At 37.5% G+C, this 27,694-nt stretch overlaps 3 protein-coding genes across 3 annotated transcripts; 1 reads left to right on the top strand and 2 right to left on the bottom strand.

The window, feature by feature from the left end:
* The first annotated feature begins 5,111 nt into the window (after window positions 1-5,111).
* On the top strand, window positions 5,112-7,477 carry LOC141434001 (mitochondrial transcription rescue factor 1). Its single transcript, XM_074096194.1, has 4 exons — window positions 5,112-5,550; window positions 6,230-6,372; window positions 6,706-6,778; window positions 6,858-7,477. Exons 1-4 carry the CDS (start codon window positions 5,368-5,370, stop codon window positions 7,056-7,058), a joined length of 600 nt encoding a protein of 199 aa, XP_073952295.1. The 5' UTR covers window positions 5,112-5,367; the 3' UTR covers window positions 7,059-7,477.
* A 19-nt stretch (window positions 7,478-7,496) lies between these two features.
* LOC141433999 (uncharacterized) lies at window positions 7,497-15,407 on the bottom strand. The gene is made up of 12 exons (XM_074096192.1): window positions 15,197-15,407; window positions 14,854-15,125; window positions 14,523-14,752; window positions 14,184-14,290; window positions 13,109-13,328; window positions 12,588-12,741; window positions 11,893-12,002; window positions 11,073-11,219; window positions 10,407-10,531; window positions 9,285-9,414; window positions 8,801-8,946; window positions 7,497-8,646 (listed from the first exon to the last, which is right to left on the bottom strand). The coding sequence occupies exons 1-12, from the start codon at window positions 15,289-15,291 to the stop codon at window positions 7,500-7,502; spliced, it is 2,883 nt and encodes a 960-aa protein (XP_073952293.1). The 5' UTR covers window positions 15,292-15,407; the 3' UTR covers window positions 7,497-7,499.
* A 189-nt stretch (window positions 15,408-15,596) lies between these two features.
* Prp18 (pre-mRNA processing factor 18) lies at window positions 15,597-27,014 on the bottom strand. The gene is made up of 7 exons (XM_074096193.1): window positions 26,757-27,014; window positions 26,523-26,649; window positions 24,983-25,158; window positions 24,041-24,121; window positions 21,225-21,359; window positions 20,469-20,681; window positions 15,597-15,860 (listed from the first exon to the last, which is right to left on the bottom strand). The coding sequence occupies exons 1-7, from the start codon at window positions 26,817-26,819 to the stop codon at window positions 15,618-15,620; spliced, it is 1,038 nt and encodes a 345-aa protein (XP_073952294.1). The 5' UTR covers window positions 26,820-27,014; the 3' UTR covers window positions 15,597-15,617.
* Between the last annotated feature and the right edge of the window lie 680 nt (window positions 27,015-27,694).

The raw sequence follows: 27,694 nt of genomic DNA, 5'->3' as shown, positions 1-27,694 counted from the left end.
ACTAAATAACCAATTTTACTGTTTAAGGATAAAAAATGTTTAATGGAGAAACTATCCATGAAAACAATGAGAGAATAATTGACTAATAAACTTGCTTCATCACGAAATTAAAAGAATTAAAGGAACTTAATTAAATCCGACATTCCTACCCGGTCAACGGAAAACTATTTACCCATCCTTTATTGGCCAGTAGCACAAGGATACTCTTTGGAAGCTTAATTAATACCCCGTATTTTAATATTCTAGTCCCATCAAAATGTCCCGAGTGGCGAGACAAAGCCATAAACTGTGTCAAATTAAAAAACTCTTTGAACGCGCCGAGGACATAATCGTGTTGGAGTAAAAAGAGCGGACATGTGTCCACATGTTCGTAAGACACACCGTGGATAATGTGATAAAGTGTGGCCGCGTCAGCGGAGGGAAAAAGGTGGAGGTGAAATAATTATTTAATGTATCTATTTCGTGTCTTTGTTTTATAACCATACTGATGCTGGTACTGAAAAAACCGCATGGACATCATTGGTGGGGTATACTTAGCGATATTTATTTAAACAAACGTGTCTCATAGCATTTATTATAGGTACTGTATATAAAAAAATGGTTACAAGCATTAAAGTCTTTAGTACTTTAGTAGTACCTTGGTAGTACAGAAAGATAATTACTGTAGCAATCATTAGGCAAATCAAAGTCGGGCTGCTACTTAAGTAGATATTGCTCATGTTCGTCTTAATACACTATCATGTTATCTGACCTTCAATATTTTTAGAACATTCATTGTCCTTCCAGTTCCCAGGACAGATAAGAGTAGAATTAACGTAGAACCAGTTTCGCTTTCATCTGATTTTCCCGGAAAAATCTCAGTTGAAAATCCCATGCAGAAACTCGACCAGAGACCTTATTGTCTAATGCACTCGGTATCACAATCGTTTTCATCACCATTTCTTTCTGTAAAGCAGTATAAAATGAAGACGTTAGAAAGAGATGGTGAATGCGATTGCGAGCGCCAGCGCATTTGACTATACGTTCTCAGATCAGCTTAAAAGCTACTCCATATATTTCACTGCCGCTTTACATCTCGAGTAAGATGACATCCCTTTTAATTATTAGGCACTATCTTGAGAGCAAAACTGTTTTATTTTTGAGTGGTCTCGGCGCCTGACACATCATGGCCGCCCGGCGTATTGTCAAAAACATTTTTATACAAACCCTATTATTATTTTAATTGGAAGAATTAGAGATCTATTAGAGACATGCCACTGAATACCTGACCTGGGAGTGATTGACACAGGCATGCCGGCTCAAAATACCTGAGAAATTACGATTGCTTGTGGAATTTTGATTTCTTAGGTGTTTTTTTTTTTCAATAGTTCTGCTGGATGTTTTTTTAAAAAAAACAATTTAAAACAAAATACAACAAACGAGACTTATCACGCTATTATTACACAAGTAATATTTACCTCGACGTTTCGGCAACGTTACAGTTGCCGTGGTCACGAGTAGACTGAAGTGTGGGGTGTCAAGTCTGCCTAGCAGCGCGAGTTCTTCGAACTACCCGCACTTGATCACTAATAGTGCCGGCACTCGTATCACGAACTACCCGCACTTGGTCACTTTTATTAGTCACCCTATCACACCGACACACAACACTAACAACGTCCGATCGTCCCTCCGAACATTCATCCCGACGCCGACACTTATCCCAACACAACAACTTCACAATCCCAAAATTCTGTCCACGGAACGTCATTTTTACTCAAGAATGGTACGTGAAGCGGTTGAAATAAAAAAGCATAAGAATTTCAACCGGGACGATGGGTATAAGCTTTCATCTTCGTGGAATCCTGTTATTAATAAGTGTCGGCGTCGGGATGAATGTTCGGAGGGACGATCGGACGTTGTTAGTGTTGTGTGTCGGTGTGATAGGGTGACTAATAAAAGTGACCAAGTGCGGGTAGTTCGTGATACGAGTGCCGGCACTATTAGTGATCAAGTGCGGGTAGTTCGAAGAACTCGCGCTGCTAGGCAGACTTGACACCCCACACTTCAGTCTACTCGTGACCACGGCAACTGTAACGTTGCCGAAACGTCGAGGTAAATATTACTTGTGTAATAATAGCGTGATAAGTCCCGTTTGTGGTATTTTGACTATGAGTGAGAATCACGAAAGTTTAAAACGTTAAATTTTAAAAAAAGGTGGAAAATCTGATGACCCCAGCCAATACAGACCTATTGCACTTCTCCCCGTACCATCTAAAATATTTGAAAAATATATGACAAACCGCATCTACAGTTTTCTGGAAAAATACCAACTACTAGACAAAAACCAATTCGGTTTTCGTAAAAATCACTCTACCACTCTCGCAGCTTATACATATGTGCAGGAAATACTAAATTCTAAGTGCAGTGGGACTACTGTTAGACATGTCAAAAGCATACGACCGAGTGTCTCATTCTATCTTAATACAGAAACTAAATGCGATTGGAGTTCGTGGCAACTCACTAAACTGGATGAAATCATATTTAGCAAACCGTAAACAGTATGTTGAAATTGAACATCTTGACAGTCAGTCTAAACAAATAAAAACCGTCAAATCAGAAGTTAAACATATAGATAGTTCCATCCCTCAGGGTAGTGTACTGGGATGTGTACTCTTTCTTGTCTATATAAACGACCTTCCAAAAATTACAAATCAAAAGTGTGTAATGTTTGCGGATGATGTTTCCCTGTTGTTTAAATTCCCTAACAAACACGACCATGACTTAACAATAGAAGAAACTTATAACACAGTTACACATTGGCTAAGAGACCATAAACTACTAATAAACAAAAATAAAACGAAAAATATTCAATTCATACCGCGGCAGAAACCACCTATTGATCTAAACAATATCCTAAATAAACTGAACATCGAAGAAGTAACCCACTGCACCCTGTTAGGACTCACACTAGACTCACATTTAAACTGGAAAAACCATATAGAAAAAACGAAATCTAAACTGTCCCAGTTCGTTTACGCGTTGGGTGTCCTCAAGACTAACACCAGCCTTACGTGTGCGCTGTCGGTGTACCACGCGAGCGCTGTCTCGTGTGGCTGCGCTACGGGCTGCTGCGGTGGGGGTGCAGCACAGATGCACATAAACTGTTTGTTATGCAAAAGAAATGTCTCCGAATCTTAGCAAATATCTGCCAACCAAATAGCTGTAGACCATACTTTAAAAAGTTTAAATTATTGACACTCCCCTTTGTATATTTTGGAAGTAGCCTTGTTCGTCAGAAATAATATCCACCTTTTTAAATTTTCAAATAATATGCGACGTAAACATGACCTAGTTGTCCCTGAACCAAAATTAAGTATTTTTAAAAACGGTCCATATTATAAAGCGATACAATTATACAATAGAATTCCCATAGATTTAAGAAGTGAGCAAAATAGCACATCCTTTAATAAAAAGTTTTAAAAAATCCTAATAGATAAATGTTACTACTCGATCTCGGAATTTATGGAGGATGGTTTGTAATAAGTGACCTCTCACGTCACGCACGCGCACGACGCATTGTTTGCTACAAGTGGGAAAAATGTTTCTGATCTCAAGTGATATTTGATGTTCCTTTATTAAGTTAAGTTATTGTAGGATTCATTAATTAATATAGGTACAGAAATTAGTTATTGTAAAAGAAAAGATTTTAAAATAGTAAATACATAGATAATAACAATTATAACAACAAATGCTATACCCTACCAGGGTTCATGTTAACTTTAAGAGCTTATGTTACATGTATGCAATATATAAATAAATAAATGAAATAAAAAAGCATAAAAATTTCAACCGGGACGATGGATATAAGCTTTCATCTTCGTGGAATCCTGTTATTAATAAGTGTCGACGTCGGGATGAATGTTCGAAGGAACGATCGGACGTTGTTAGTGTTGTGAATCGGTGTGATGGGGTGACAAATAAAAATGACCAAGTACGGGTAGTTCGTGATACGAGTGCTGGTACTATTTGTGATCAAGTGCGGGTAGTTCGAAGGACTCGCGCTGCCAGGCAGACTTGACACCCCACACTTCATTCCACTCGTGACCACGGCCACTGCCATGTTGCCGAAACGTCGAGGTAAATATTACTTGTGTGTGTTAGCGTGATAAGTACCGTTGGTGGTATTTTGGTGAGAATCACGAGTTTAAAACGTAATAAAATTTATTTGACTTTTATTTAACTTTTAACCTAATAATTTCCATTTAAAAAAAATGTTACAAATTACATATTTTTTAAGGGGACGTGCAAAAAAATATGGCTTTTACGCGTTATTTTAAATAATTAAAGTGGTTCCTTGAGTTAATTCACTATCTTTTTTAATTTTACTAAAGGAACTTACGTCCAAATACGTAGCAAATAAAATATATGATGTCCTTAAGACCAAAAATCGGTTACTACATTATTTATTTATTTACAGTTTATGAGTGTAAGGGGCTATGACACCCGTATGTCACGGGCGTAAGGGACAGCTATTTTTCTTATTAAGCTTTTTACGAAAATGTCTATAGTTTCACGTTGAAAAGCAAGAAAATTCAAGATTTTATGTAATTATAACGTCCTGCTAAGTTAAACATTAACAATGCTGTGAGGGTTTGAAAATTACCAAAAACTTATTTTCGCTCTCCTAGAAAGTAGTAGCATTTTGTCCCTTACGTCAATTGAGACTTCCACCATCGAATTATTATTTTCAATTTTACCGAAAATAAGTGGACAAACCTAACGCTCCATTGGAGCGTAGGTATTTATCTCAAAAAATATGCCTAGACTAGCTTCCATACTGCTTTGCTTTAGCTTATATTATAACTGTGCTAACACGGCGGCCCTCCAGTTTGGCTTTGGCGCCAAAATGTTAAACTATTTTGTTCCCACGAGTGAACTATGCGTAAAACGAAATACATATTGGTACTGTTTGAGACACTCCTTGACATCGACCGGTAGCACATAAAAAAATAAACAATCCCTGCGTTTTTTACCACATATGAAACGATTTGCATGGTATTATGACATTGACATTTGGACTACGATACGATGGGTGACACTCTTTCTTGGCCCGGATAATACCGGGCTGGAAATACAGACTCTGTTTTTCGTGTACATGCCCATAGAAGCTCCTGTCAGTTTCTATGGGCGTGTACACAAAAAACAGGGCCGGTATTTCCATGTCGGTGTTATCCGGGCCGGGAAAGAGTGTCACCCCGATATTAACCATACGATGATAGTACGTACGATATGTCAAAAGTCGAATGAAGATGAAGATAACCTAGCTTGTATGTCGTAACGTAGTGAAAATCCAAGAAAATATATATTTAGTGAAATAGTATAAACACAATGAATTCAGCATGGCGCAAAATAACAAGGCCGTTGCTAATCTACCGCGGGCTTAGACAAGAAATTATACGTAAATCTATCACAACAACAGTGTGTTCGAATAATGTAAACATAGCTTCTTTTTCAAGGAATTTGTACCCAAATAACGTTTCATTTTGTTCTGTTCGTCACAAATCTAAAAAGGTTATTGTATATTGTTTTTTTATTGCATTGATTCTTCGCCTTTAGTACACCAAACCCTCAAAATGTCACTGGCTAAACAGTTGGCTGGTGCCGTGTCTGTAGGGCTACTACGAAATTCGAAAATCGAAGCTGGTATCGTACCGTCCCGCTGACGCTAATATTATTTCATACGAGAGTGAGAGGGCGGTACGATACAAACTTCTATTTTTGAATTTCGTAGGTAACCCTACTGGTTTTAGAATAGGATGGACCCATCTCTTCCCGTGTGTGATAAAAGGTAATCACACCACACGTTACACAAGAGGGATCTGATGTGAGAGTGAGCGCTTTCTGTTGCTAACTATGAACTCCGGATTCCAGCACTACAGTGTGGAAGGCAAGCAGAAACAACCACCAAAGTTGTCATGAAAGTTCAGTACTGATCCTCAATCGACGACAACAACCCCTCTGTTAAGCATGTTGCGAGTTTAATAGAGAGAAACAAAGTTCTGAACTTTAAGGGGCTGTTTCACCACCCGTTGATTCATTTTATTTGATGGACAAATGTGATGCCATTTTCTTATATTCAAACAAAACAAACAGAGACGGCATCACATTGATCCGTCAAATAAAATTAATCAATGGATGGTGAAACAGTGTCAAAATAATATTTTTGGCTAAAATACATTTACTTTTTCAGCAAAAAGCTCAAGACTCTGACGATGAGGGGGAATCATTTGAAGATGATAACTCACTTAGTAGGGATTCAAAAATTGTTAAGTTCAACACAACCTCATTACGAACAGACCTGATACTGAAGACAGCTTTAGGAATTGCTAGAAAGTAAGTGCAAACATCTAGTACTATTACATAACATAGGTAAACATCCAACATTCATAGTATTTATTCATTCCAAGAACAAATACTTTTGTCTTGCCTTTCCCTCCATTTTTCTAGAGCAGACAAAATATTTATTTCCCATATTCATTATATCTATTTCAACTTAAACGATGGACCCCAGCTTGGAAACACTGGGCAAGTTCAGTACTTTAGTATAAAACGCTCACCCCTGGGAATCAACATAGTGATGATTGTAGTAATGCCAATTGTTGTGTAATTATTTTTAGCTGAACTGTGTTTGTTAAATGATGTTCTATATTTATATTTTATTTTCAGTAAAATTGAACAATTATTTTATGAAAGTAAGATAAGAGTTAATGGAAAGAAAATACTCAAGAAAAGTCTTTCTGTAAGTATAAATCACAAAAATATTGTAAAACGATAAAATTAACCCACAAAATAAATCATAGTTATTTTTATACTTTCAGGTCAAAATAGGTGATGAAATAGATGTAATAAAAGCAATCAGCCCCAAAAATCCAGATCATTTGTATATTTCTCGTATAGAAATAATGAATTTAGCAGCTAAAGAAGAAACTATTGCAGTCACAGCACGGAGATTTAAATCATTGCTTATAGAAAACTACGAAACTGATCCTTATAAAGGCTCTGCTGAGAATGAAGAATAAATTAAAAGTAAAAAACGTATTCAGAGGTGCTTTTACTTAATACTCTAAATAGAAGCAATCTTCATGTGACCACTGGAAGTGGGTCTTTGAGATCTAAGGTTTGATGACAGAAACAAGAGAAACTAAATAAAAGCTTGTAAAAATACTTCAATATAATATTGTGGTAGGTAATAAAGTGCAGGAAATTAACATAGTTCATTTTTAGTTCAAAGCAGTACAGGTTTATTTCCACTCTGTCCACTTAGCAAATCCAATGTTAGACTGAGATATTTTTAATGTTTTAGCATGTACTGCCACAGACAGCAGATGAAATACCTACATAGAAACTAAATAACAAACCATGCACAATAGTAGAATTTTAGTCTAGATAAAAACTGATAGCAAATTGATGAATCAAAATAAAAATCACTTATTTTATACTTTGTTTATTTCTTTTCTTACTTAAAAATCTAAATCTATATCACAATCAGAGCTTTCAAAAATTGAAATTTGGGAAGTTGGAACTGATTTATTGTTACTAGTATTATCTATAGAACCTGTAACATTTTCTAATTTAACAACTACATCTACTTCTTTACATTCTGTACTAATGTCTAACTTTTCTTCATATTTACTGATGTCATGATCTTGTTTGCATTGAAATTGTTTTAATTTACTCATGATTTTTGAGGAACTTTCATTGGGATTGAGTGTCTTTTTTGTATTTACATGATTTTCTTTATCAGTGTTGCCTATTAAAATATTGTTAGATTCCCTCTGGTCTCCACATGATTTTATTAAGTTTTTCTTTCCACTTGATTCTCTCTGGCTATTTCCTGACATTTCATTACTTTTAGCACTACTATCATAATTTAAATCAACTCCAATATCATTAAATATGTCATTTACACTGGGAATCGCATTTAAAATACGTGTTGTATCTTTTATTTCATCATCACTCTCAGATATACCATCAGCTTCACTGTTCTTCTTATGTTGCTTAGCTTTTTTGCTTTTTGCAGTAATACATTTTGTATCTTTGTTTAATTCTTTATGTTTTCTCTTTTTTGTTTTCTGAGCAACTGGTGGCTTTTTCTGAATCTTATTCAATGTAGCATGTTTTTTTAATGTGGCGGCAAGTTTATCTTTAACAGTTTTATGATTTTCAAGTAAGTTTTTATCATTTTCCTTTGCATTTACAAATCCTAAGTCATCATCATCATTTGATTTTTTATTAAAATATGAGCTCGTGACTAAAGAAGCCGAGAGAGGAATGTTATCATCTGTTACATCATTAAACTTAGCAAATAATTGATAACTTTTCTTTTCTATTTCACTCCCTAGAGTTTGATGATCAACATGAAGTAGTTTTGCATAAAAAATTAGTTCCTCCTGCCATATTTCAAACAAATGGAGCTTACCAAGTAGTTTTTTAGCAGTGCACAAGTAATCAAAGTCTGGGTACTTTTGGAATGTCGAATGTAAGGCGTCCACTGTGTCTTCTAAAGTGCAATCTTGCATGGACAAGTCCACGAGGGATATTGCCACTATTGCATCAACAGGAAGAATAGTCGTTCTGTACATCAACCGACAATGGGCTTGAGATAACCTAAAAAAATACAATAAATGCAATTAATCTTGTTTTTTTTATTTTTTAAAGAGGCTTAATGTGCATCAAATGCGAATATGTCAACCTCGTGAGAAGACACTGAAAACTACAATAAACGTTGCTTTGCCCAGACTCAAAATGAAGGTAGGCATACCTTACAAGACTGTCTAACATTCGTACTGTAGTGCGCGAGGGGTCCCTATATTCCGACTTTCTTTGCGTCATGTAATATGATTGTAAAATTGTGTTCGCTGATTTTGTCATCTCCGTGTATTTAGGTCCCACTAAGCCGATATACATCTGGAAAAATTAGAAATAAACATTATTTTAATTTAATAGATTCGTCGGACAAAAGCAAGCCCATAGCCTATAGTAATAATTTCGTAAGTACTTAGGTTAAACCAGGCGTAGTATGATAATTTTAGTTCAGTTATAAACTAATCCAAATGCGACTCAAATGCCAAACAGACCTTAAGATCTGATACTTACGCCATCTAGTGATAATGTCAGAAGACTTTTTATTATTATTATTTATTTATTTAGAAGCCTGTAGAGGTGTCCCACTGCTGGGCAAAGGCCTCCCCCCATGTCCTCCAGAAGACTTTTTATTTAAAATAATTTCATTTGGCCTCAGTCACCTGTAATTTTTCCAGAGTCCATTGCTTCTTTTTATCAACTGCATGAGTGCCTCCAAACAAAATGTAGTTTGTGACAAGTTTATCCCAACTTTTGTTTTTAGAGTCGAGCAGAATGAATATCAAATCAAACCTGTAGACAAAAACATTTTGATTAACCAAAAGCTTATCAAAACAATAATATGTAAGTGTAAGTAGATCAAGCGTTACTATCACAGGTACATTTACACATGTCATACTCTTGTTATACAAGCTCGGTCTGAAGCACTGAAGCATGTCTGTCCCAAGTAAGAACTTTTGAGGATAAAGGTAAACTGAATGCAAAATTTTTGCGTTTTAGGTCCAAGTCCAAGGGATCTATCATCATGTCAGCCGTATCTCTCTAAATATATAGGTACCTGTGTTTTCTGTACTGCTTACTATGTGTTAGTGTTCAATAAAGAGTCATTGTATTGTCATCCACTGATGGACATAGCCCTCACCATAGACCTCCAGTTGCTTGGGTTGGAAGCGGCATGCATCCATCGTGAACCCGAGGCTTTAACCAGGTCATACGTTCATCTCGTTGGTTTAAGGCTTTAAGGGATCTATGACCCATATATAATAATAAAAAGAAGTTTATATTTATAGGTTGTTACCACACCAACGTATTTTTTGTTGTTTTAATCTTGACCTTAATGTAAATTATACAATGAAAAGGAACAGTGGCGTAGCTTAGGTATCAGCCGACTGGGGCGGAAGAAAATTTTGCCGCCCTCTTGTTTAGGTTTTAAAAAAACTATAGTATACATGACCCCCAAACAAGACCAGCAGTGGGACGTTTAAAGGCTGGAATGATGATGATGAGTATATGAGATGTTATTATTGTACTCATTATAAAAAGTGAATTCCCCGATTTCGTCACAGTATAAGTAATGGAAAATTTCGTGCTCATTCTAATCAGTCCGAATTGTAGGTGCGACAAAACAGTGAAATATATAGTCTATAGAAGTTATTCAGTAAGTATTATTTATTATTGAATTTTATCGCCCCCCCCCCCCCCCCCCCAAAATTGCCGCCGGGGGCGGACCGCACCCCCACTACGCTACGCCACTGGAAAGGAATCTTGTGGCCAGGGCATCTTACCTACTCAACAGTGGAGTACCGAGTGAAACGTTAACGCTGAGTGGTTGGTCTGTTTCATAGTGGCCTTTGGGATTGCAAGCAGCCACAATAGCACACCGCGTGTTAAGTTTACACACGATACCAGCCTGAAAAAAACCATGTTGATTAATGTGTAAAAATATACTATTTCAATATGGCTGGTCTGCTAAAAAAAGATGAGGGTGAGGGGAAGATTAAAAATATTTTTTATTGAAACAATATGGGTATCAAACTAACAAATCTAACAAGAAAAAAACAAGTCTAGTGGTCTAGAACTCGGTAAGTAACTTAAAGTTCAACAGTCGGGACCCGTTACTGTGAGAATGTTTGAGCCGGCCACGCTTTTGAATAGGTCCAGACTGTTTAATTTTAAGTTACTTAACAGAGTTTTTTCCTTTTTTTTAAGGCAGTTGAGTTTTGGATTTTTAATTCCGGATAAAAACAATTTAGGAATATTCAAGGCAAAGAGTACATAGGCTGTTACTGAACCAGTGAGCTTACACTTCAGTCTCATCTGCACCTACCATCAGGTGAGATAGAGGTCAATGGCTGGTCTTTTTTTATTAGCCTATTTCCAACTCGCCCTGTCTGCATTTATGTCTGGCCAGACAAATTTAAATGAATATATATAAAAAAAAGGTAAAGTACCTTAGCAATGGAGATGGTCTGTTGTTCCATGGCCTCGTGTATGGCGGTGCGGTCGTGCTCACGCAGCTGAGATATCTCGTCGATGCAGCAGACGCCGCCGTCGGACAACACTAGCGCACCAGCCTCCAGCTGCCACTCGCCTTCTTCCTAAATTGGAAACTTATGAGCAGAGTTCAGAAAGGGTGAGAGTTTTGAGAGTTTGTATAACATGGACATACCTTGTTATTCATCATGCATGATGTTTATTTATGAAGTGGATATTGAACGCAAGAACAAATGCAGTGAAATTAGAAAATACAGTAAAAACTGAGCATTTATTTTAATTACAGAAACTTTAGAATAAAAAAGCTTAGTACTCGTTTTGCAATGTATTGTCACTTTAGCTTAATATAATAAAATATTTGAATATTAAACATACTGAGTAAGGTTTTGTATCGTTTTAACATGTATGTTAAGGGTGTATCCACATTAAAATCTACACATGACAGTAATGACATGAGAAAAGCTCACCCTTTCCGTCTGGCCACTACAACTGGCAATAAAGGCCACTGTCACATTTAATATAATTTTTGTTACTTTTACGGTCATCCCGTAAAATCCATATCGAAAATACAAACTGAAATATAGATGCACAGAAAAACCAGAAAAAGAGACCAGCGCTGGGAAACGAACCCAGGTCCTCAGCATTCCGTGCTGCGTGCTATACCTCTACACCACCACTGGACAGGAATACAGACACAAATTTCTCCTATGCACCACAAATCTCATCTTGTTTGTTTCTTATTTAGTCACTTAAGCAGCGACAAAAAAGCTTATATACCCTCAATGCTGAGCAGGTGAGGCCTGCCCGCGTGCTCCCGGCACCCGAAGTGAACACGGAGCGGGGCGTCAGCTCGGCCCCGGCTCGCAACAACTGCGACTTGCCTGTACCTGCAAATTATTATCAAGGACTTTTTGTACTATATTTTGTTGAATGGTCTTTGTTTATCTTTTGTGGAGGTTAAAGTTAAATAATTAAACCTAAAGCCTTTTATTTCTGAAGCTTAAGTACCTACAGTGATAGATGCTAAGAATTTTTACCTTGTTCCCCGTACATAACTAGCACTGTATTATTAAACAGTACTGGTGGGTTTACTCAATGGGTTGGCAGTTGGCAGGGGCAATCGCCACGAAACCCTAGGGCGGACTAGGTAACACACTTTGAGTTGAAACATTATGCTAGATGTCTCTGGATTCTCTACAGAATCCCACTCTGAATTCTCCTCTAAATGAGAAAGTAGTAGTAGTATAAGTCCCTACATCAGAGTAACACTTCTGCTACACTGCCTCCAGCTGACCTTTAACCAACTGTTATTACTCACCCCCTGAAAGTCTCATTCTCCGTTCGCGTTCTTACTCCAGAGGGAGCCATAATAAATTGCTTAAACTAAACCATTAGTTTAATAAAATTGGTCTTCCACTACCCCAAGCTACCTAAGGTCGCGACAATACTGTCTGTCAAATCAAAAAACTTACCAGGATCACCAACCAGCAACAAGTGGCACTGCCCTCGGACGCGAGTGGGATGCTTCTCATCCTGCGATGGCCTTTTATCGTCTTCTACTCTGTGGTTGGAGCCAGTTATTACCGTTAAAAGCAACGCCAACTTTACTAAGTGAAGCCCATAAACCTAAAACAAAAAAAAAATAACGAAAAATCTTTTCTTCTATGTAACGGTAAGTAGGTTCTTTATTATTGCAACACAGGTAAATGAAGCTGCATAATTAAGTGCTGGATGAAGGTGGCAGGGGACAGACAGACGTGGAAACGTGAAGAGGAGGCCTACGTTCGAAGACGGACGCAACAAGGGCTGCTATAGAATTAAGTGCTATTAGGAGATGAGTGTAAGAGTAATTTAAGCCCCAGAATATAAAACTTCATAATTCACATCCTGATAATTTGTGTCCCCATCCAAATTATCAGGATGCATTCAGTATGTCGTAATACCGGGAAATACATTAACCGTAGCCGTGACCAGAGTAGCTATTTATAATTACCTGAGGACACACTGACATTAGAATTTGGTCTCTTCCTTTCAAAGGGCATGCTTCAAAATTAGCCCAAAAGTCATTGAAGCACTCCTTTACATCGGGAGCTGTGGCTATCACTGCTGATCTCTGAGCATTGCAGACTTCTAAGTAATTTGCTTGCAGCACTAACTCCACTTCAGACTTCTTAGTCTGAACAGAAGGCCGCCAACGCCGACGCACAGTGCCACTGAATGGAGATTGACCACTTTTTTATGACAGTTGGAACAAGTGCCAGCCAGACTAAACAAACAGTGCATTACACTCCTTAGTTAGGCTAACAGAAACACAAGACAGTATAGTAAAGCGCTTTAAGATCTATCTCAGGAATCATGGGAAAAAACATTTTGATTGGAACTAAATCATTTTATTTGTTAGGTATGTTAAAAATATTAACAGTAGTTCTAATTCTCATTTCTACAGGTTATAACAAAAATGTGAATCTTACTTAATTCCTCCTGGAATATGACCAGATTAAATAGATTAGGAAAAAGTATTTAAACCATGTGAATTTTGTTTGGAGGTATGCATATAATTTTAAGTAAGCCTTTGTGAGATGATGCATCATGCAAAATAAATATTAATAATAAATTTATTTACACAGATCCAATCTCTGAGGAATACAGCATTAAGTATAAACACTGAACATGCAGAAATTCCCAAATCAAAAGAAATCATTATCTAATATCATCATCATCATCAGCCTACAGCAGTCCACTGCTAGACATAGGCCTCTTCCATGGCGCGCCACAACACTCTCGTCTTCAGCCCCTCGCATTCATCCACCACCAGTGACCTTCTTAAGGTTGTCGGTCGACCGTGCCTCAAGACTCCCTGCACTACATTTTCCCGTGTGTGGTCTCTATTCGAAGAATCGTCAGCTCCACCGTTCATCGGTCCTGCGACAGACATGGCCAGCACAACGCCACTTCAGAAAACTAATTCTTTGAGCAACGTCTGTGACTTTCATTCTTTGTCGGATAATGTGATTTTGATTTATCTAACATGGATATGGTAAAATAAAACTAATATCCATGTAACTCACCAGATATTAACATCGTCTCCAGGCTTGCAGCTGTCAACAAGCTCATTTTCTAAGACAACCCACATTGAGCCTGGAATTGAGCCAATGCTCAGTTTGTTTACTTGCTCCTGTAATTTTTTTTGAATATTTAATTGCCTTGGCTCATAATCAATATTTTTACACATTTTATATTAGCTTCACTTGTAACTAGATTTTTACCCAATAACATATATTTTCCGGTTAATTATCTATTACTATTCATAAACCTGTTGTATCACAGAGACTTGCACTTGGTAAGGTTGATAGATTTATAAATACAAGGCATATGAAAGGCACAATAGGTAGTTAATAAAAACTTGCCTGAATTTTGATTTCCTGATAATCCTTGCAATGCTCCCTTGAAACTAAATTGACTTGTGTAAAAGTAGAACTTTTACATCTTGTCTCATCATTCCCACATTTAGTTGGTGCTTTTAAAATGTATCTGTGCTCGAACTCTGCCTGTATACTGTTTTCATATTTACATTTAACGCAAACATATTTCCGTTGATACTCTAACATTTTTGCCTGTGTTACTCTGACAATGGTGCCTTAAATAAGATGAAAAAATTACAGTGTGTATATATTCATGTCTATGTACAATAAATAACTTGAAAATGTACTATTCTATAACTAATTGTGAATTTTTTACCTGTGACTTTTAAAAAGCATCCCAAATCCACATTTTTAGGGAAAACCATCCGATGCAGCTCAGGGCAAACCGGTAAACCGAAGATACGAGCATGGACATTTTTCTTCAAGGAGTAATTACCTATCTTTTCTACTATAGATTTGTATTCTTCTTGTTCAAGAACATACTGCTGAGCCTTAATTATATCTTCATGGCAAATTGGTAGAAACTCTATGGGATTACAAAGAACTTTGTCTCCAATATCCGGATAAGTCTCGAATAGTTTCAAAAAACTAGAAATAAATTGGGAAGTGTAAATATAGGCTTCAAATTTAGTCCAGGGATAAAGGTTATGTTTACTTACTCGATTTTTACATTGTAGTATCCTAGGGGATCACTCTCGGATATAATATTAATACAGTCTTGAAGATGATATTTAATCACATATTCTAAAATCATTTCTAAAAAAACGTTTAATTTCTCACGACAACAAGGTTGTTTGTTTTGATACGAACGAGGCAAACAAACAACCAGCCAGACTCACGCAGGTAGGTAGGGTAGATGTCAAGTCAACGTCAACGTGACATTGGCAGTTGTTTTTTTTTTATTCCCTGCGTATAGATATTCTAAGCCCATACAGCCATGTTTAGTAAAACTTCAGAGCCAGACAGGTGTAATAAACTGAGATGGTGTAATGGCGTTGGATATGTTACCATCTAGGCTACCTCCAAAGCTACCTCTACCTCTAGCAAAATAAAACATCATTAAGTAGTAAAACTAATTTATTAATCCTTAGTAGTACTATATTCGACGCATCGCGATGGATCAGTCGGAAAGTATTCCTGGCATTTGGTCATCAGTCTCTTCAGGGCTTGAATATATTTTCTCTGGGTTTCGTCGTTCATGACGTGAGCTACGTTTTTGGAGAAAATCTTCTCGCGTCCAGTACGTGCGTGAATACCCACCATAGTCACTCCAATAGGCCACGGCGCATTACCAATGGCCATTTGCAGATAAGCATCACTAGCCTGAAAATTATAATGAAAGTCAAGAATGATAATAGCAGATAGACAATTTATTTATTGGGGGTACACACTCGAGTTAATAGTTACTCCAGAATATACGAACTAATTAATGAAGGACACCTTGATAATTTGTGTCCTTACATATAATTCGTTTTTTTAGCATTAGAAAAAGGGTAAACAATCTTGACGAGTCCTTTTATTGGAAAAGTTTTTAAAAAAACAGTGACTATTACTTTGATACCAAAAGCATGTAAATGACCATTGTCCTTGCTAATTGTTACATTTTTGCTGTGGCTTATTTTTCAAGTGTTTTTCAATAAAAAGACGAAACGAAGTATAGTTTGTACAGTCACGTCTAAAAGTATGTATACACAAAAAAAATTGAAAAATATGTAGCCACACATTTTCATCATAAATATGTATCTATTACTGACACCAAAAAATTGTATTCATTAAACTGTTTCAGTATTATGTAATCACAAAATGCTTCAGAAAGTTGCATACTTAAATAAATTCCATTTAAATGTTTCCACCTCGTAGGCAAAAAAGTATACATGAATGGGTTCCATATACATATAACCACACCAATTTGGCAAATATTTGTATACGCCGTTTGATTCATAAATATGTATCCAGACTGCAACAAAAAACCTTATCTGACTGGCATAGAATCGTAAGTTGTATATTTAACTGATTTGACAATTCACGAAAACAGTGCGGACTTGTCACTGCATACGTCTATCTCACGATTATTCTATGACGCACTTGACAGTCCTTAGATTGAATTGACTTGTAAATATTGAGTATTTCAGTTTAGGGTCATTCTCAGAAAGGTGCACTAAGCATTTTTTTGTTTTTATTTTAATTATATTGTTAATTGTTAGTGGTAGAGCCGCACTGTAGCCAGTTCTTGGTTTGCAGTACGAATGGGCGGGCTCGACCGGGTAGTACCACACTCTCACAGAATATCGACGTGAAGCAGGAGCTGGCTAGTCCTGCTACTGTGTTTCGTACGATGAGTGAGAGATCTATAATTAAAATTACAATGATTAAAGATTGCAAATTATAGATGCTTCAGTGGATCTGTCCTCAGTGGATGACCCGAACAACTTGATCGCTTTGGCTTAGTCGATATTAATGACCACTCTGGACGTTTCCAAGTATTTGGTGATCTTGATGGTGTATAAAAAATTAAATATATCCATACCAAATTTCATCCAGCTCACTCCAGTCAGTTCATCCCCCATTTTCTCCCCTTAAGGGTTGCTTTTATTTATTATTTATTATTTATTTATTTATTTATTAAATACGAAGTCAGGCTTACAGTTTGCACCAAAACGCCTAGCTCGTTAATACTTAATACTATGCTAAAAATAACATTATTTTAGATAAAAGTGCTCCCCAACCATCGGCAAACACGTCAGCATCCTGGATTTCAGTCAAAAATTCATTTAGCAGCGCAATTGCCCTGGCCGTTGGACAGTTCCTAGCTCTACGAGTCCTCAGCCCCGCCAACGCTGCGAATAAGTGATGGCGGCGGCGTACTCCCGCCCGTACATACCGTTGCGGGACGAATAGAGTCATTTGCCGCAGTACCAGAGGATTATTGACCCTATTTTGCAACAAAGAACAGTAATGTACGAGCAAATGCAACTTTCGCCTATGGCTTAGGGTATCCAACCCAACCATGCCTGACACAAACAGCGACGGAAACAAAAACGGATAATAACCATATAGCCTCTTATACAGGTGCCGAGCAAACTTTCGCTGGACTCTCTCTATGAGCAAATTGTATTTCGATTCCATAGGATCCCAAACAATGGAATTGTATTCCAGCTTACTACGTACAAAAGCATTATACAGGACAATAGAGACAGTTACACTCTTGAACTGCGAGCCTGCACGCATTATGAATCCTAAGGCTCTACTGGCACTCTTGCATGCGCTAATGATATGCTGATGATAGTTAAATTTTTCATCCACAATCAAGCCTAGGTCCCTAGTACTGTGAACTCTGAGCAATGAGCTACCTGCCAAGTCATAGGAATACTCAACAGCTGTCGGAGAACGCGTGAAAGAGATGACTTTGCATTTCCCAGCATTAAACGACAATCTGTTGATACGCGCCCAATTAGATATAGCGTTTATGTCTGATTGCAACGCTTCACAGTCCGCGTCCCCACTTATAGCCGAAAACACCTTCAAGTCATCGGCAAACAAGAGACACTCAGATTTACTGACGACGGCCGGTAGATCATCGACCATTATCAGAAACAGGGTCGGACCCAGCGTGCTCCCCTGACTCACACCAGACCGGGTATAGAACTCCCTAGAAGAGTGGCCACAGATTTGGACATATTGTTTCCGATCCTTCAGGTAGCTGGCGATGAACGTTAGGAGGCACTTGCTGAACCCAAATGCCGATAGTTTCCGCAATAATATATCGTTGTCAACAAGATCGAAGGCCTTTTTAAAATCAAAGTAGGCCGCGTCTACTTGACCGGCTCTATCTACGTGCTGAAGAACAAAATCAGAAAAGTTGACATTGTTGGTGACAGTCGACCGGCCAGCGCGGAAACCATGTTGCGCGTCCGTTAAGTAAGGTGATATTTGGGTAATTATTTGGCGATTAATCAAACCCTCAAAGACCTTTCCAAATACCGACAAGACAGCAATAGGCCTATGAGATGACACCTCGGTAGACGAGCCATCTTTGGGGACCGGTGTTACTCTTGATAGTTTCCAGACCGAGGGATATGTCATCTCTTTATAGATAAATTATACAAGTAGAGCAAAGGCTCCGCAAGAGCCGACACGCAGTCCCTCAATACGAATATGGGTATACCATCAGGCCCCGGGGAAGAAGAGACTTTTAGTTGGCGCACCACTCGACACAAGTCCTTGTAAGTGATTTCATTCAGGGAAATAGTCACATTTTTTAGAGGGTCTTCATTTAAACTGGCGCTTGAAGCATCAAGAACTGGCGTATCTTCGTGAAACACTGAACTAAAGTAATTAGCAAAAACATCTACAGCTTCAACACTATCTACTTTTTTACCGCAATGAGTGTAAATACCTATTGACGATCGATTGCTGCGCAAATTCCGAATATGTTTCCAGAATACAGTGGGCTCCCGAGTAATATCAAGTCCAATTCTCCACAAATGCCCTCGGTGTGCAAGAGAAATTTCCTCCTTCACTCGGGTTCTATAGTACCTAAACATCTGTTTATTGAATTCGAGGCCATTAGTCCTGAATTTAACGAGGTGGAAATGCTTAAGTTTAATATATTTAATAACCTCGGGAGTGTACCAGGATGGGTACTTATAACGACAAGGGACACTAGATGATAGCCTTCGGGGCACATGGCGAGCAAGGGAGTCATTGAGCATATTGTAGAACATCGCCACCCCCACATCTACGTTTCCTAGGCCATATATGGCGATTTTGGAGATAAAAACTAAGTACCCTATGTTCAGCCCCTTGACAGTCGAAACCAGTCGGTTTCGACGTGATACCGGAACAGACAGAGTTACTTTCAATTCATCACTCCATAGTATAAAACAAAGACGCTTTTTTTGTCTGTACGCTTAAATCTTTCAAACTACGCAACAGATTTTGATGCGGTTTTCACAAATAAATAGTGTGATTCACGGTGTCTATGTATACCGTAACCGTGTTGTGCCGGAACGGGTCACCAGTATATAATATTATTTTAATGGAGTATGGATTCGTAGTATGTATGTCCCTGCCCGCATGCAGGTTACGAAAGAGACAGACATGTAATCTTAACAAAACAGTAATTCTTCAAAACGAATCAAAATATCAAATCGTGTTTACATATTTATGAATCAAACGGCGTATACAAATATTTGCCAAATTGGTGTGGTTATATGTATATGGAACCCATTCATGTATACTTATTTTTGCCTACGAGGTGGATACATTTAAATGGAATTTATTTAAGTATGCAACTTTCTGAAGCATTTTGTGATTACATAATACTGAAAAAGTTTAATGAATACAATTTTTTGGTGTCAGTAATAGATAAATATTTTTGATACAATGTATGACTACATATTTATGCAACCTTGTTTTTGTATACATATTTTTAGACGTGACTGTACAGCGTACATGAATACGGTATTTGACTATTTTGTATATGTTTTATAAATTAAAACAACACAATGCCTGTTATCAAATAGAAAAACAATTTTTAAGCTACCTTTACAAATAACAAGGTTATAAAGGTTTGAAATTCAAGATTAGACAGAGAAAGACATACTGGCATGTGACGTCATACGCCAGTACCGCCATACTTGCTGCATAGAGAAAAGCGTTTAAGAAAGAGACAGGTATATAGATTTAAAAAAAAACACTAAATCCAATTTTCAACCGATTTAGATGTTCTCTTCGCTAAACATTATCTGTAAGTATATCTATATTTTCATAATAATATTAAGATATGGCAAATTAATTACTCGTACATTATGAGTCATCATGTCCGGGACCCACTTGCTGACCACCATAAACCATTTCATTACAAACAAACATTGAGAAAGAACTGCATATTAGTTTTTACCGTAACAATGAAGTGCCACAATCACATACCATGATATAATTTCGTTCTAGTAAACACTTGGTAATCTCCATGAGGCTGTCACAGATGTCTTCTGGCAAATTTTTCTTCTTTAGCTTTCTCATCAAAGGCTTGAGGTACACTTGCGTTTGTGTGTATGTTGCTCTCGTCATCTTGTGCTTTACTGTGTTTTTCTCCGCTGCAGTCGCAGAATTAAGTTGTTGACCCCACATTGTTAGAAGAAACTGGAAAATTAATATCACTTTATAATATTTAATATCTATGTGTTTAAGATCAATTGATAGAAAAAAAAAATTAACCTAAACTTATAATATAACCTACAAACTAAGACCTAAACTACTTACAACCTAAAAACCACCATTCCGCGTCGTACCCGGCTCAAAGGTGCCCATAATGCCAGCCGCATTTCCCCGCTGTATGGCCAGCGCCACCTGCTGAACCAGGTACGACCACTTTGATCACTGGTCGATCACTTTATTATAATACTCGCTGTTGCTCCCAACTTCGTCTGCACCCCATGCGATATCCCATGATAGGGCCTAAGCTAGCTGGCGCGGGTGCAGGGAGCGGGCGCACGCCTACAGGTGCAAGTACAGATAAAATTCGATCGAAAAATGCTTTGCAAGAAATAAGGCTTAGTTAGTAATTTACAACATGCAGAATAGCTCCTGGGGGTACACCTACCCAGATTTGCCCCACCCCTCCCTCTAGATCTGGCCCTCAATGATAATTTTTCTCTACCCAATAAAAATTCACTCATTGCTCACCTGTAGCAAAGCCATGATGACATTCATATCATGGTTCCTGTTGCCTTGGCCCATGGTTTTTGCCATTTCTTGAATAAACTCATATGTAACAGAATCAACCAATGCATCTTCTTTTAATAATTTTTCAGTGTCACTCTGAAAATAGGGTTGATATTTAGATATACATATAAAACCTTTGTACTCAGAGATTTCCAACTTCAGCAGATTTGGATTTTTAATTTTGTCTATATTATTAGATTAGCTGTTATTCTACAGGAAGTCTCTATTTATTCTAGAAAGGAAACAGCTTCTTTTTTTCCTCAGTGTACAATTTTCGCCTTGCCAAATTTTGTCACAATTGACTCGGCAGTTTTCGTTTTTCGTGCACTCGGCACTTTCACATCCCACTAATATTATAAATGCGAAAGTTTGTCTGTTTGTTTGTTACTTCATCATGTCTAAACTGCTGAACCGAATTGGTGGAAATTTGGTATACAGATAATTTGAGTCCCGGGAAAGGACATAAGATAGTTTTTATCCCAGAAAATTGCATAGTTCCCGCGGGATAGCGATAACCGGATTCTACGCGGATGGAGTCGCGGGTAACGGCTAGTTTATTATATTAGTTTGGATTTGGAGTTTAGGTTTATCAACCCAATCTGTGCCAGCTGAAGAAAATTTTTTTTGGAAGATTTGGCAGATTAACCATCAAAATGTAAAATAAGTATAGTCACAGTTGAAACTTATTTGTAATCAAAGAATCAAAACTTATCTGCAAATGCAAGAGGATCACAAAAATGCTGGGCGATTTTCAGAGTTGCCGAAACAAGGTTTGCTTTACATTGCTTGTGACAAGTTCTATTAGCCAGACTAAGAGGGGAGGTCCAAAAGTTCGCGGAATGAAGTATTAGGAGGAAACATTATTATACAAAGTTTATGCTCAGTTATAGTGAGAGATTTTTTATTTTTTTTACCTTGAAACCCTTCAAAAAAAATGATCTCAAGATTGTCTTTTATTTTTGCGATATCGCCTTGAAAGCAAATTATTTCGGTATAAATCAGTCATTATGGAGCAAGTTGAATATGGTGCCGTGATAAAGTTCCTGTCTAGGTAAGGAAAATCTCCACAATTGATAATGAATGAGATGTCAGCTGTTTAAGGAGGTCAATACCCTAGTAGACTATGATTTACAAGTGGCAGAATCTATTAAGCATGGCAGAGAGTCCATTGAAGGCCGGTCGATGCCACATCCTCAGATATTGTGCGAAAATCGAAAAAAAATAGTGGAAGATGCTCGTCTTATAAAGAAATAGCTATCTGCATTAGGTAACTTATCAAATACGACTATGTTGAGGATCCTGCACGATCATCTTGGTATTACAAAAGTTAGTGCAAGGTGGGTTGGGTACTGGGTACCCAGAATACTAAAAACGATTGACGAATCGAAACATTTTGTAAACATGTGTGGCAAAAACCCCGAAGTTTTATCAGATCGAATTGTTATTGGAGATGAAACTTGGGTTCATCACTTTCAACCTGAGTTTAAACAGGAGTCGATGCAGTGGCATAAGAAGGGTGCACTTCCTCCGAAGATGTGTCGAGTGTTAGAATCAGCCGAAAAGTTGATGGCGACGATCTTTTGGGATTCCAAGGGAATTTAATTTTATTGATCTACGCAAAGCTGCTGGAAAGACTAAGAAAAGCTATTAAAGGAAAAAGAAGGCGAAAGTTGTGGAAGGGCGTGTTGCTCTTGTATTACAATGCACCAGTTCGCAAGAGCCATGTTGCGATGCTGCCCTCGCCAAGTCTGACTTCGAATCGCTGGTCCGCCCCCATCAAGATTTTCAGACTTTTCTAGTTGGTTGCGTTATAATAGCTACCTTCCTACCAAATTTCAAGATTGTGAGTTCACGGGAAGTACCCTGTAGGTTTTGATGCCATCCCGTCGTATAAAAAAATAAAATAAACGGCTGCATCTTTTGATTGCGTTGGCTTAGAAGTTCGATTTTTTCACAGCTCCAAGGGACAGTAGACCTCAGTATTAATATAAATTTCAGTTTGATACCTCCACGCGTTCCCGAGAAAAAGGGTCTTGACAGACAGACTAACGGACAAAAAGTGATCCTATACCCTTATTCCTATTCCGTTTTTTCCTTTTGAGGTACGGAGCCATAAAAAGAAAAATAATTCAATTGTTTTATTTAATTCACCACCACTTCGTGCCGCGAATTTTTGTACCTCCCCTCGTAGTTTAATTATATAGTTTGATATAATATATCAATTACTTTATAATCCTATTAATTAATATTACAAATGCGAAAGTTTGTGTGAGTGAGTATGTTGGTTACTCCGTCACGCTGAAACGGCTGGACGGATTTGGATGAAATTTGGTATGTAGATAGATAGCTCTTTGACTATTTATCTAGATAAATACTCAAAGAGATAGCTGGGCATCTGGAATAAAACATAGCCTACTTTTTATTTAGATATTTATATGGGAATTTATAAAAATCCCGAAATTTCAATTCAGCTGCTGGATCTAATGATTTACGTGTGAAGCCGCTGGTAAACACATATATATATATTAGTTCATTAGTTCAATAAAAGTAGAATGGTTTATAATATATTATACCTATTACTAGCTGTTGCCCGCGACTCCATTCGCGTAGTATCATTTATCGCTATCCCGCGGGAACTATGCAATTTTCCGGGATAAAAACTATCCTATGTCCTTCCCTGGGACTCAAACTGTCTGTGATTGAGTAACAATAACAAACATCCAAACCTCCAAACATCTTCCCAAACTTTCACATTCATATTAGTAGGATAAACTTACCTGTGCTCCCAATGCTAAGATCTCATTGAGATAGGCTTGATCCACTTTGTCCATAGCTTCTTGGAAGTCATTTCTGAAGCCCTAGAAAAAAACGGTCTAGTTAATTTACGACTTGTTAATGCACGCTTAAATAATGCACGGCCCGATAATCCGTGCTTATGTGCATGAATTATCATGCCGTGCATTATCACCCCGTACCGAACTAGCAGGGAACCAATAATGTACGACGTGATAATCCGAAGCATTATGTCTTCCGATTATCATGCCTTACGATTTCCGTGATTGAAATAAAAAAAATACCTAACGAAGGGCGAGAGCGGCGAGCGAGGCTGCAACGGCTTCAACCTAACCCGGCTGGGTCGGGTTTGCTCAGACTATATCGCTGCGCTCGCTCGATCCGCTGCGAAAACTATCTATTCATTCGAATCGATTGGATTCAGATCATCACGTCGTACATTATCACTACGTACATTACATACAGCGCGCTAAATATTTTGTACGCCCTGATAATGCGCGACCATGATAATGTACGGCATGATAATCGGAAGCAATAATGCTTCGGATTATCACGTCGTACATTATTGCACGTACCTTCCGAGTTGTACAATATTGTTTCCCAAAAAAAAAATAAAGAAGCTATAATAGCATGGCAGGCCTAACCAAGACCTGGGCCCATAAAGTAGTCAAGTCATTTGAATTTGCACTCCAGAAAGTTGATCAGCCATCAGCAGTAGTGTGACCCATTTTAGTAGCACCTCTAAAAATAATGGCCCAGTGATACCTAATGCCTAAAAAATTTTGTCCACCTAGAAAATCCATTAGCCAGCTTTAAGTAAGCTAGTGTGATTTTATGTCATAGATATTTCATAAGAGGCACACATAATTGTGTACAGAAACTGAAATGCTTATATCAAAATACTGGCATACAGATGCAAACCTCACCTTATTTGCTTCAGGTTCCTGAATTTCAATTCTTCTCAGTCTCCGGAAAGCCTGAATTTCACTCTCCCCATAGAGTAAAATGGGATGGCCTCTTTCTCTTAACCTTTTTATAACCTCAGGCCTTGGCAGGCATGCACTTTCTGTTTGTTCAGATTCATTGCTTTCCTGTCTTTTAGCTAAAAGAAAGCTTACAATGAGAATTCTTTGAACTAAATTTTGGCTGTATGGGACAATTTCCTTATGAACTACTCAAAAAACAATGTTTTAAATTACAGACGTTTTATCTCACGAAATGGGGTTGAGCCATACTTGTGTGCGAAGATACACATGCACATTGTCTCTGTGTGCGTAAGATTGGGAGTGCTCAGTGTCGGCCGAATCGCCGGTCAGATCAGGCGTGCTATTTGGTTTGCATCAAAGTTTTTGATTGAGTACCGTCAACATGCAAAATACGAAATTGAGAAAAGTTGTTCGCAGTGAGGGAAAAAAATTAATGCTTAAAGAAAATTAATATTTGAAATACTTTGACACTGATCATGAATTAATTATAAATTTAGAAAGTGAAAGTGATAACGGATAGTGAAGAAAAGTCTAGTTATGACTCCATCTTAAGTAGTACATAAATGTGTCATTCATTTAATATAAAATTGTAAATAAATGTTTTTTTTTTTACTAAAATTACCTTTATTTTAGATGTCCCATGGCTACAATGAATAAATGATTGGATGAATGAATTTATCTTTAACCTCCAACACAAAAAGAGGGGTATTAGGTATAAGTTTGACCGCTATGTGTGTCTGTCTGCCTGTTTGTGGCACCATAGTTCTTAAACAGGTGAACTGATTTGAATGTGTTTTTTTCTATTTGAAAGCAGGTTTTTACCACATATGTTTAAAGTAAAATAAATGTAAACTTATATAATTTTGTTCATTAACAATGATGTTGCTAACGCAACGCATAGTTATGCACAACAGAGCATGTGTCTATATACATTACAACTACAAGCATGGCTCACCCGCTTTCGTGAGATAAAACAACTGTACCACAACCACTATACAATTAATTAACTTGACATTTCAACTACATTGCAGTGGCTATGGTCACGAGTAGACCATGCATAATGAGATATGGTTGAAAATTATCGTTAGCATAACCATTAGCCATCGTTTTTACCCCCGATGCAAAAAGAGGGGTGTTATAAGTTTTACTGCTATGTGTGCGTTTTACCGCTGTGTGTCTGTCTGTGTGTCTATCTGTGGCACTGTAGCACTTCAACGGGTGGATTGATTTGAATGTGTTTTTTTATTTGAAATCAGGGTTTTTAGCTATGGTTCTTAGACATGTTTCATCAAAATTGGTTCAGCCGTTTTTGAGATATTGAGCTTTGAAGTGACAAAGTCGGGGGTTCTCCAACTTTTTGTTGGTTAGGTTGTTTATTAGTTGAATTTTTTGGCTGAAAAAGTGCATTTGTCTGCTCATATAACAATGTGAATTCTTTACATTTATATAACAGAAATGCTTTACATAGCAACTTTATTACTTTTTTCACGTTTTTCTTCCTGCTGCTTTTCTTCTTCAGCTTCTTTATTCGATTGACCATATTTTTTCAAGTATTCCTCTTGCTCTTTAGCTAATAGCTCTCCCCTTTTGAAGTATTTTTTTGAATTCTGGAAGGTTAAATTAGAATTATTGTATTTGTACCATAACGCAAGCAGATGGTGAAAACACTGATAATTTCGAACAAAAACAAAATATTAAATGTTTAATTGCTCACCAACACATTTTTTTCCTCTAGTAGCTTACGTTTCTTGGCGATTTCAGCTTTTAAAATATCCATATTTACTCTTATATCTACTTATTCCTATACATTTAAAACTACAAAAAAACAACAGTACTATTTCACAGCAAAATAAACTATTGGTTGCACAATTAGGCTTACTTATTTGGATATTTGTTTGTTAGCGTAAGTCTGCGTAAGTAGGTAGACAGACACAATCTGTCTAGACTGACTGACGAATTCGGCTTGACATTGACAGTGACGGGTGAGGAGGCGCGGCCACATGCAGTCGCTCGTCGCACGATTGCAGCGATAAATCTGGTCACATGACCCCATTTTGAAGGTAATTTAGAATTTCCCGCGACTCAAAAAAGTAGCGTCAAGTCGCCGCGTCGAACAGCAGCGACAAGATGGCTTCTTGCAGGAATGATCTTGGCCTTGGAAGCTGCAGGGCTACTACGAAACTCGAAACTCGAACTTCGTGTCGTACTGTCCCTCTCGCTCTCGTATTAAATAGTATAAAGTGTCAGAGGGACGTGTTTCGAGTTTCGTAGTAGCCCTGCTGATTTCGTAACCTCATTTATTTAGTAGCAGTCGTGGCAGTAAATAAAGGAAATTGGAGTGAATGAAAAAATAAATAACAGTGTTTTTGCCGAAATTGAAGAGGTTTTTTTTTCCAGCGATAAAACTCAATATTTTCAGCTTTATCGCTACCTATGCCGGGTGTGACCTGTAATACGAGCAAAAAATTAAAACATAGATAGTCCTCGTCAAACTGAACAACATTAGTTCAGTGACTTGTAAAAATAATGGAGTCTTTGAATTTTCCCTTTTTTCATACAAATTAAATATTGCTATCAATGTACGCCATCCTAGAACCCAAACGACATATTCATATTCATTTATTCATTCAAATTCATATTCATTTAAGTACA

Source organism: Choristoneura fumiferana, chromosome 13 (genome assembly GCF_025370935.1).
Source record: "Choristoneura fumiferana chromosome 13, NRCan_CFum_1, whole genome shotgun sequence".
Taxonomy (NCBI): domain Eukaryota; kingdom Metazoa; phylum Arthropoda; class Insecta; order Lepidoptera; family Tortricidae; genus Choristoneura; species Choristoneura fumiferana.
This window is presented reverse-complemented; position numbering and strand designations above follow the sequence as displayed.

What these genes read in the sequence shown, in the direction of transcription:
- LOC141434001 (XM_074096194.1), top strand. Translation starts at nt 5,368, where the DNA reads ATGAATTCAGCATGGCGCAAAATAACAAGGCCGTTGCTAATCTACCGC. An exon ending in GCTTTAGGAATTGCTAGAAA is followed by an intron (nt 6,373 to 6,705) that starts GTAAGTGCAAAC and finishes TTTTATTTTCAG; the next exon opens with TAAAATTGAACAATTATTTT. An exon ending in TACTCAAGAAAAGTCTTTCT is followed by an intron (nt 6,779 to 6,857) that starts GTAAGTATAAAT and finishes TTATACTTTCAG; the next exon opens with GTCAAAATAGGTGATGAAAT.
- LOC141433999 (XM_074096192.1), bottom strand. Translation starts at nt 15,291, where the DNA reads ATGATTTTAGAATATGTGATTAAATATCATCTTCAAGACTGTATTAAT. An exon ending in GGAGACGATGTTAATATCTG is followed by an intron (nt 13,329 to 14,183) that starts GTGAGTTACATG and finishes ATCTCCATTCAG; the next exon opens with TGGCACTGTGCGTCGGCGTT. An exon ending in GGACTCTGGAAAAATTACAG is followed by an intron (nt 8,947 to 9,284) that starts GTGACTGAGGCC and finishes TAATTTTTCCAG; the next exon opens with ATGTATATCGGCTTAGTGGG.
- Prp18 (XM_074096193.1), bottom strand. Translation starts at nt 26,819, where the DNA reads ATGGATATTTTAAAAGCTGAAATCGCCAAGAAACGTAAGCTACTAGAG. An exon ending in TCTTAGCATTGGGAGCACAG is followed by an intron (nt 21,360 to 24,040) that starts GTAAGTTTATCC and finishes CCCTATTTTCAG; the next exon opens with AGTGACACTGAAAAATTATT. An exon ending in TAGAACGAAATTATATCATG is followed by an intron (nt 15,861 to 20,468) that starts GTATGTGATTGT and finishes TATAATTTTCAG; the next exon opens with GCTAGTGATGCTTATCTGCA.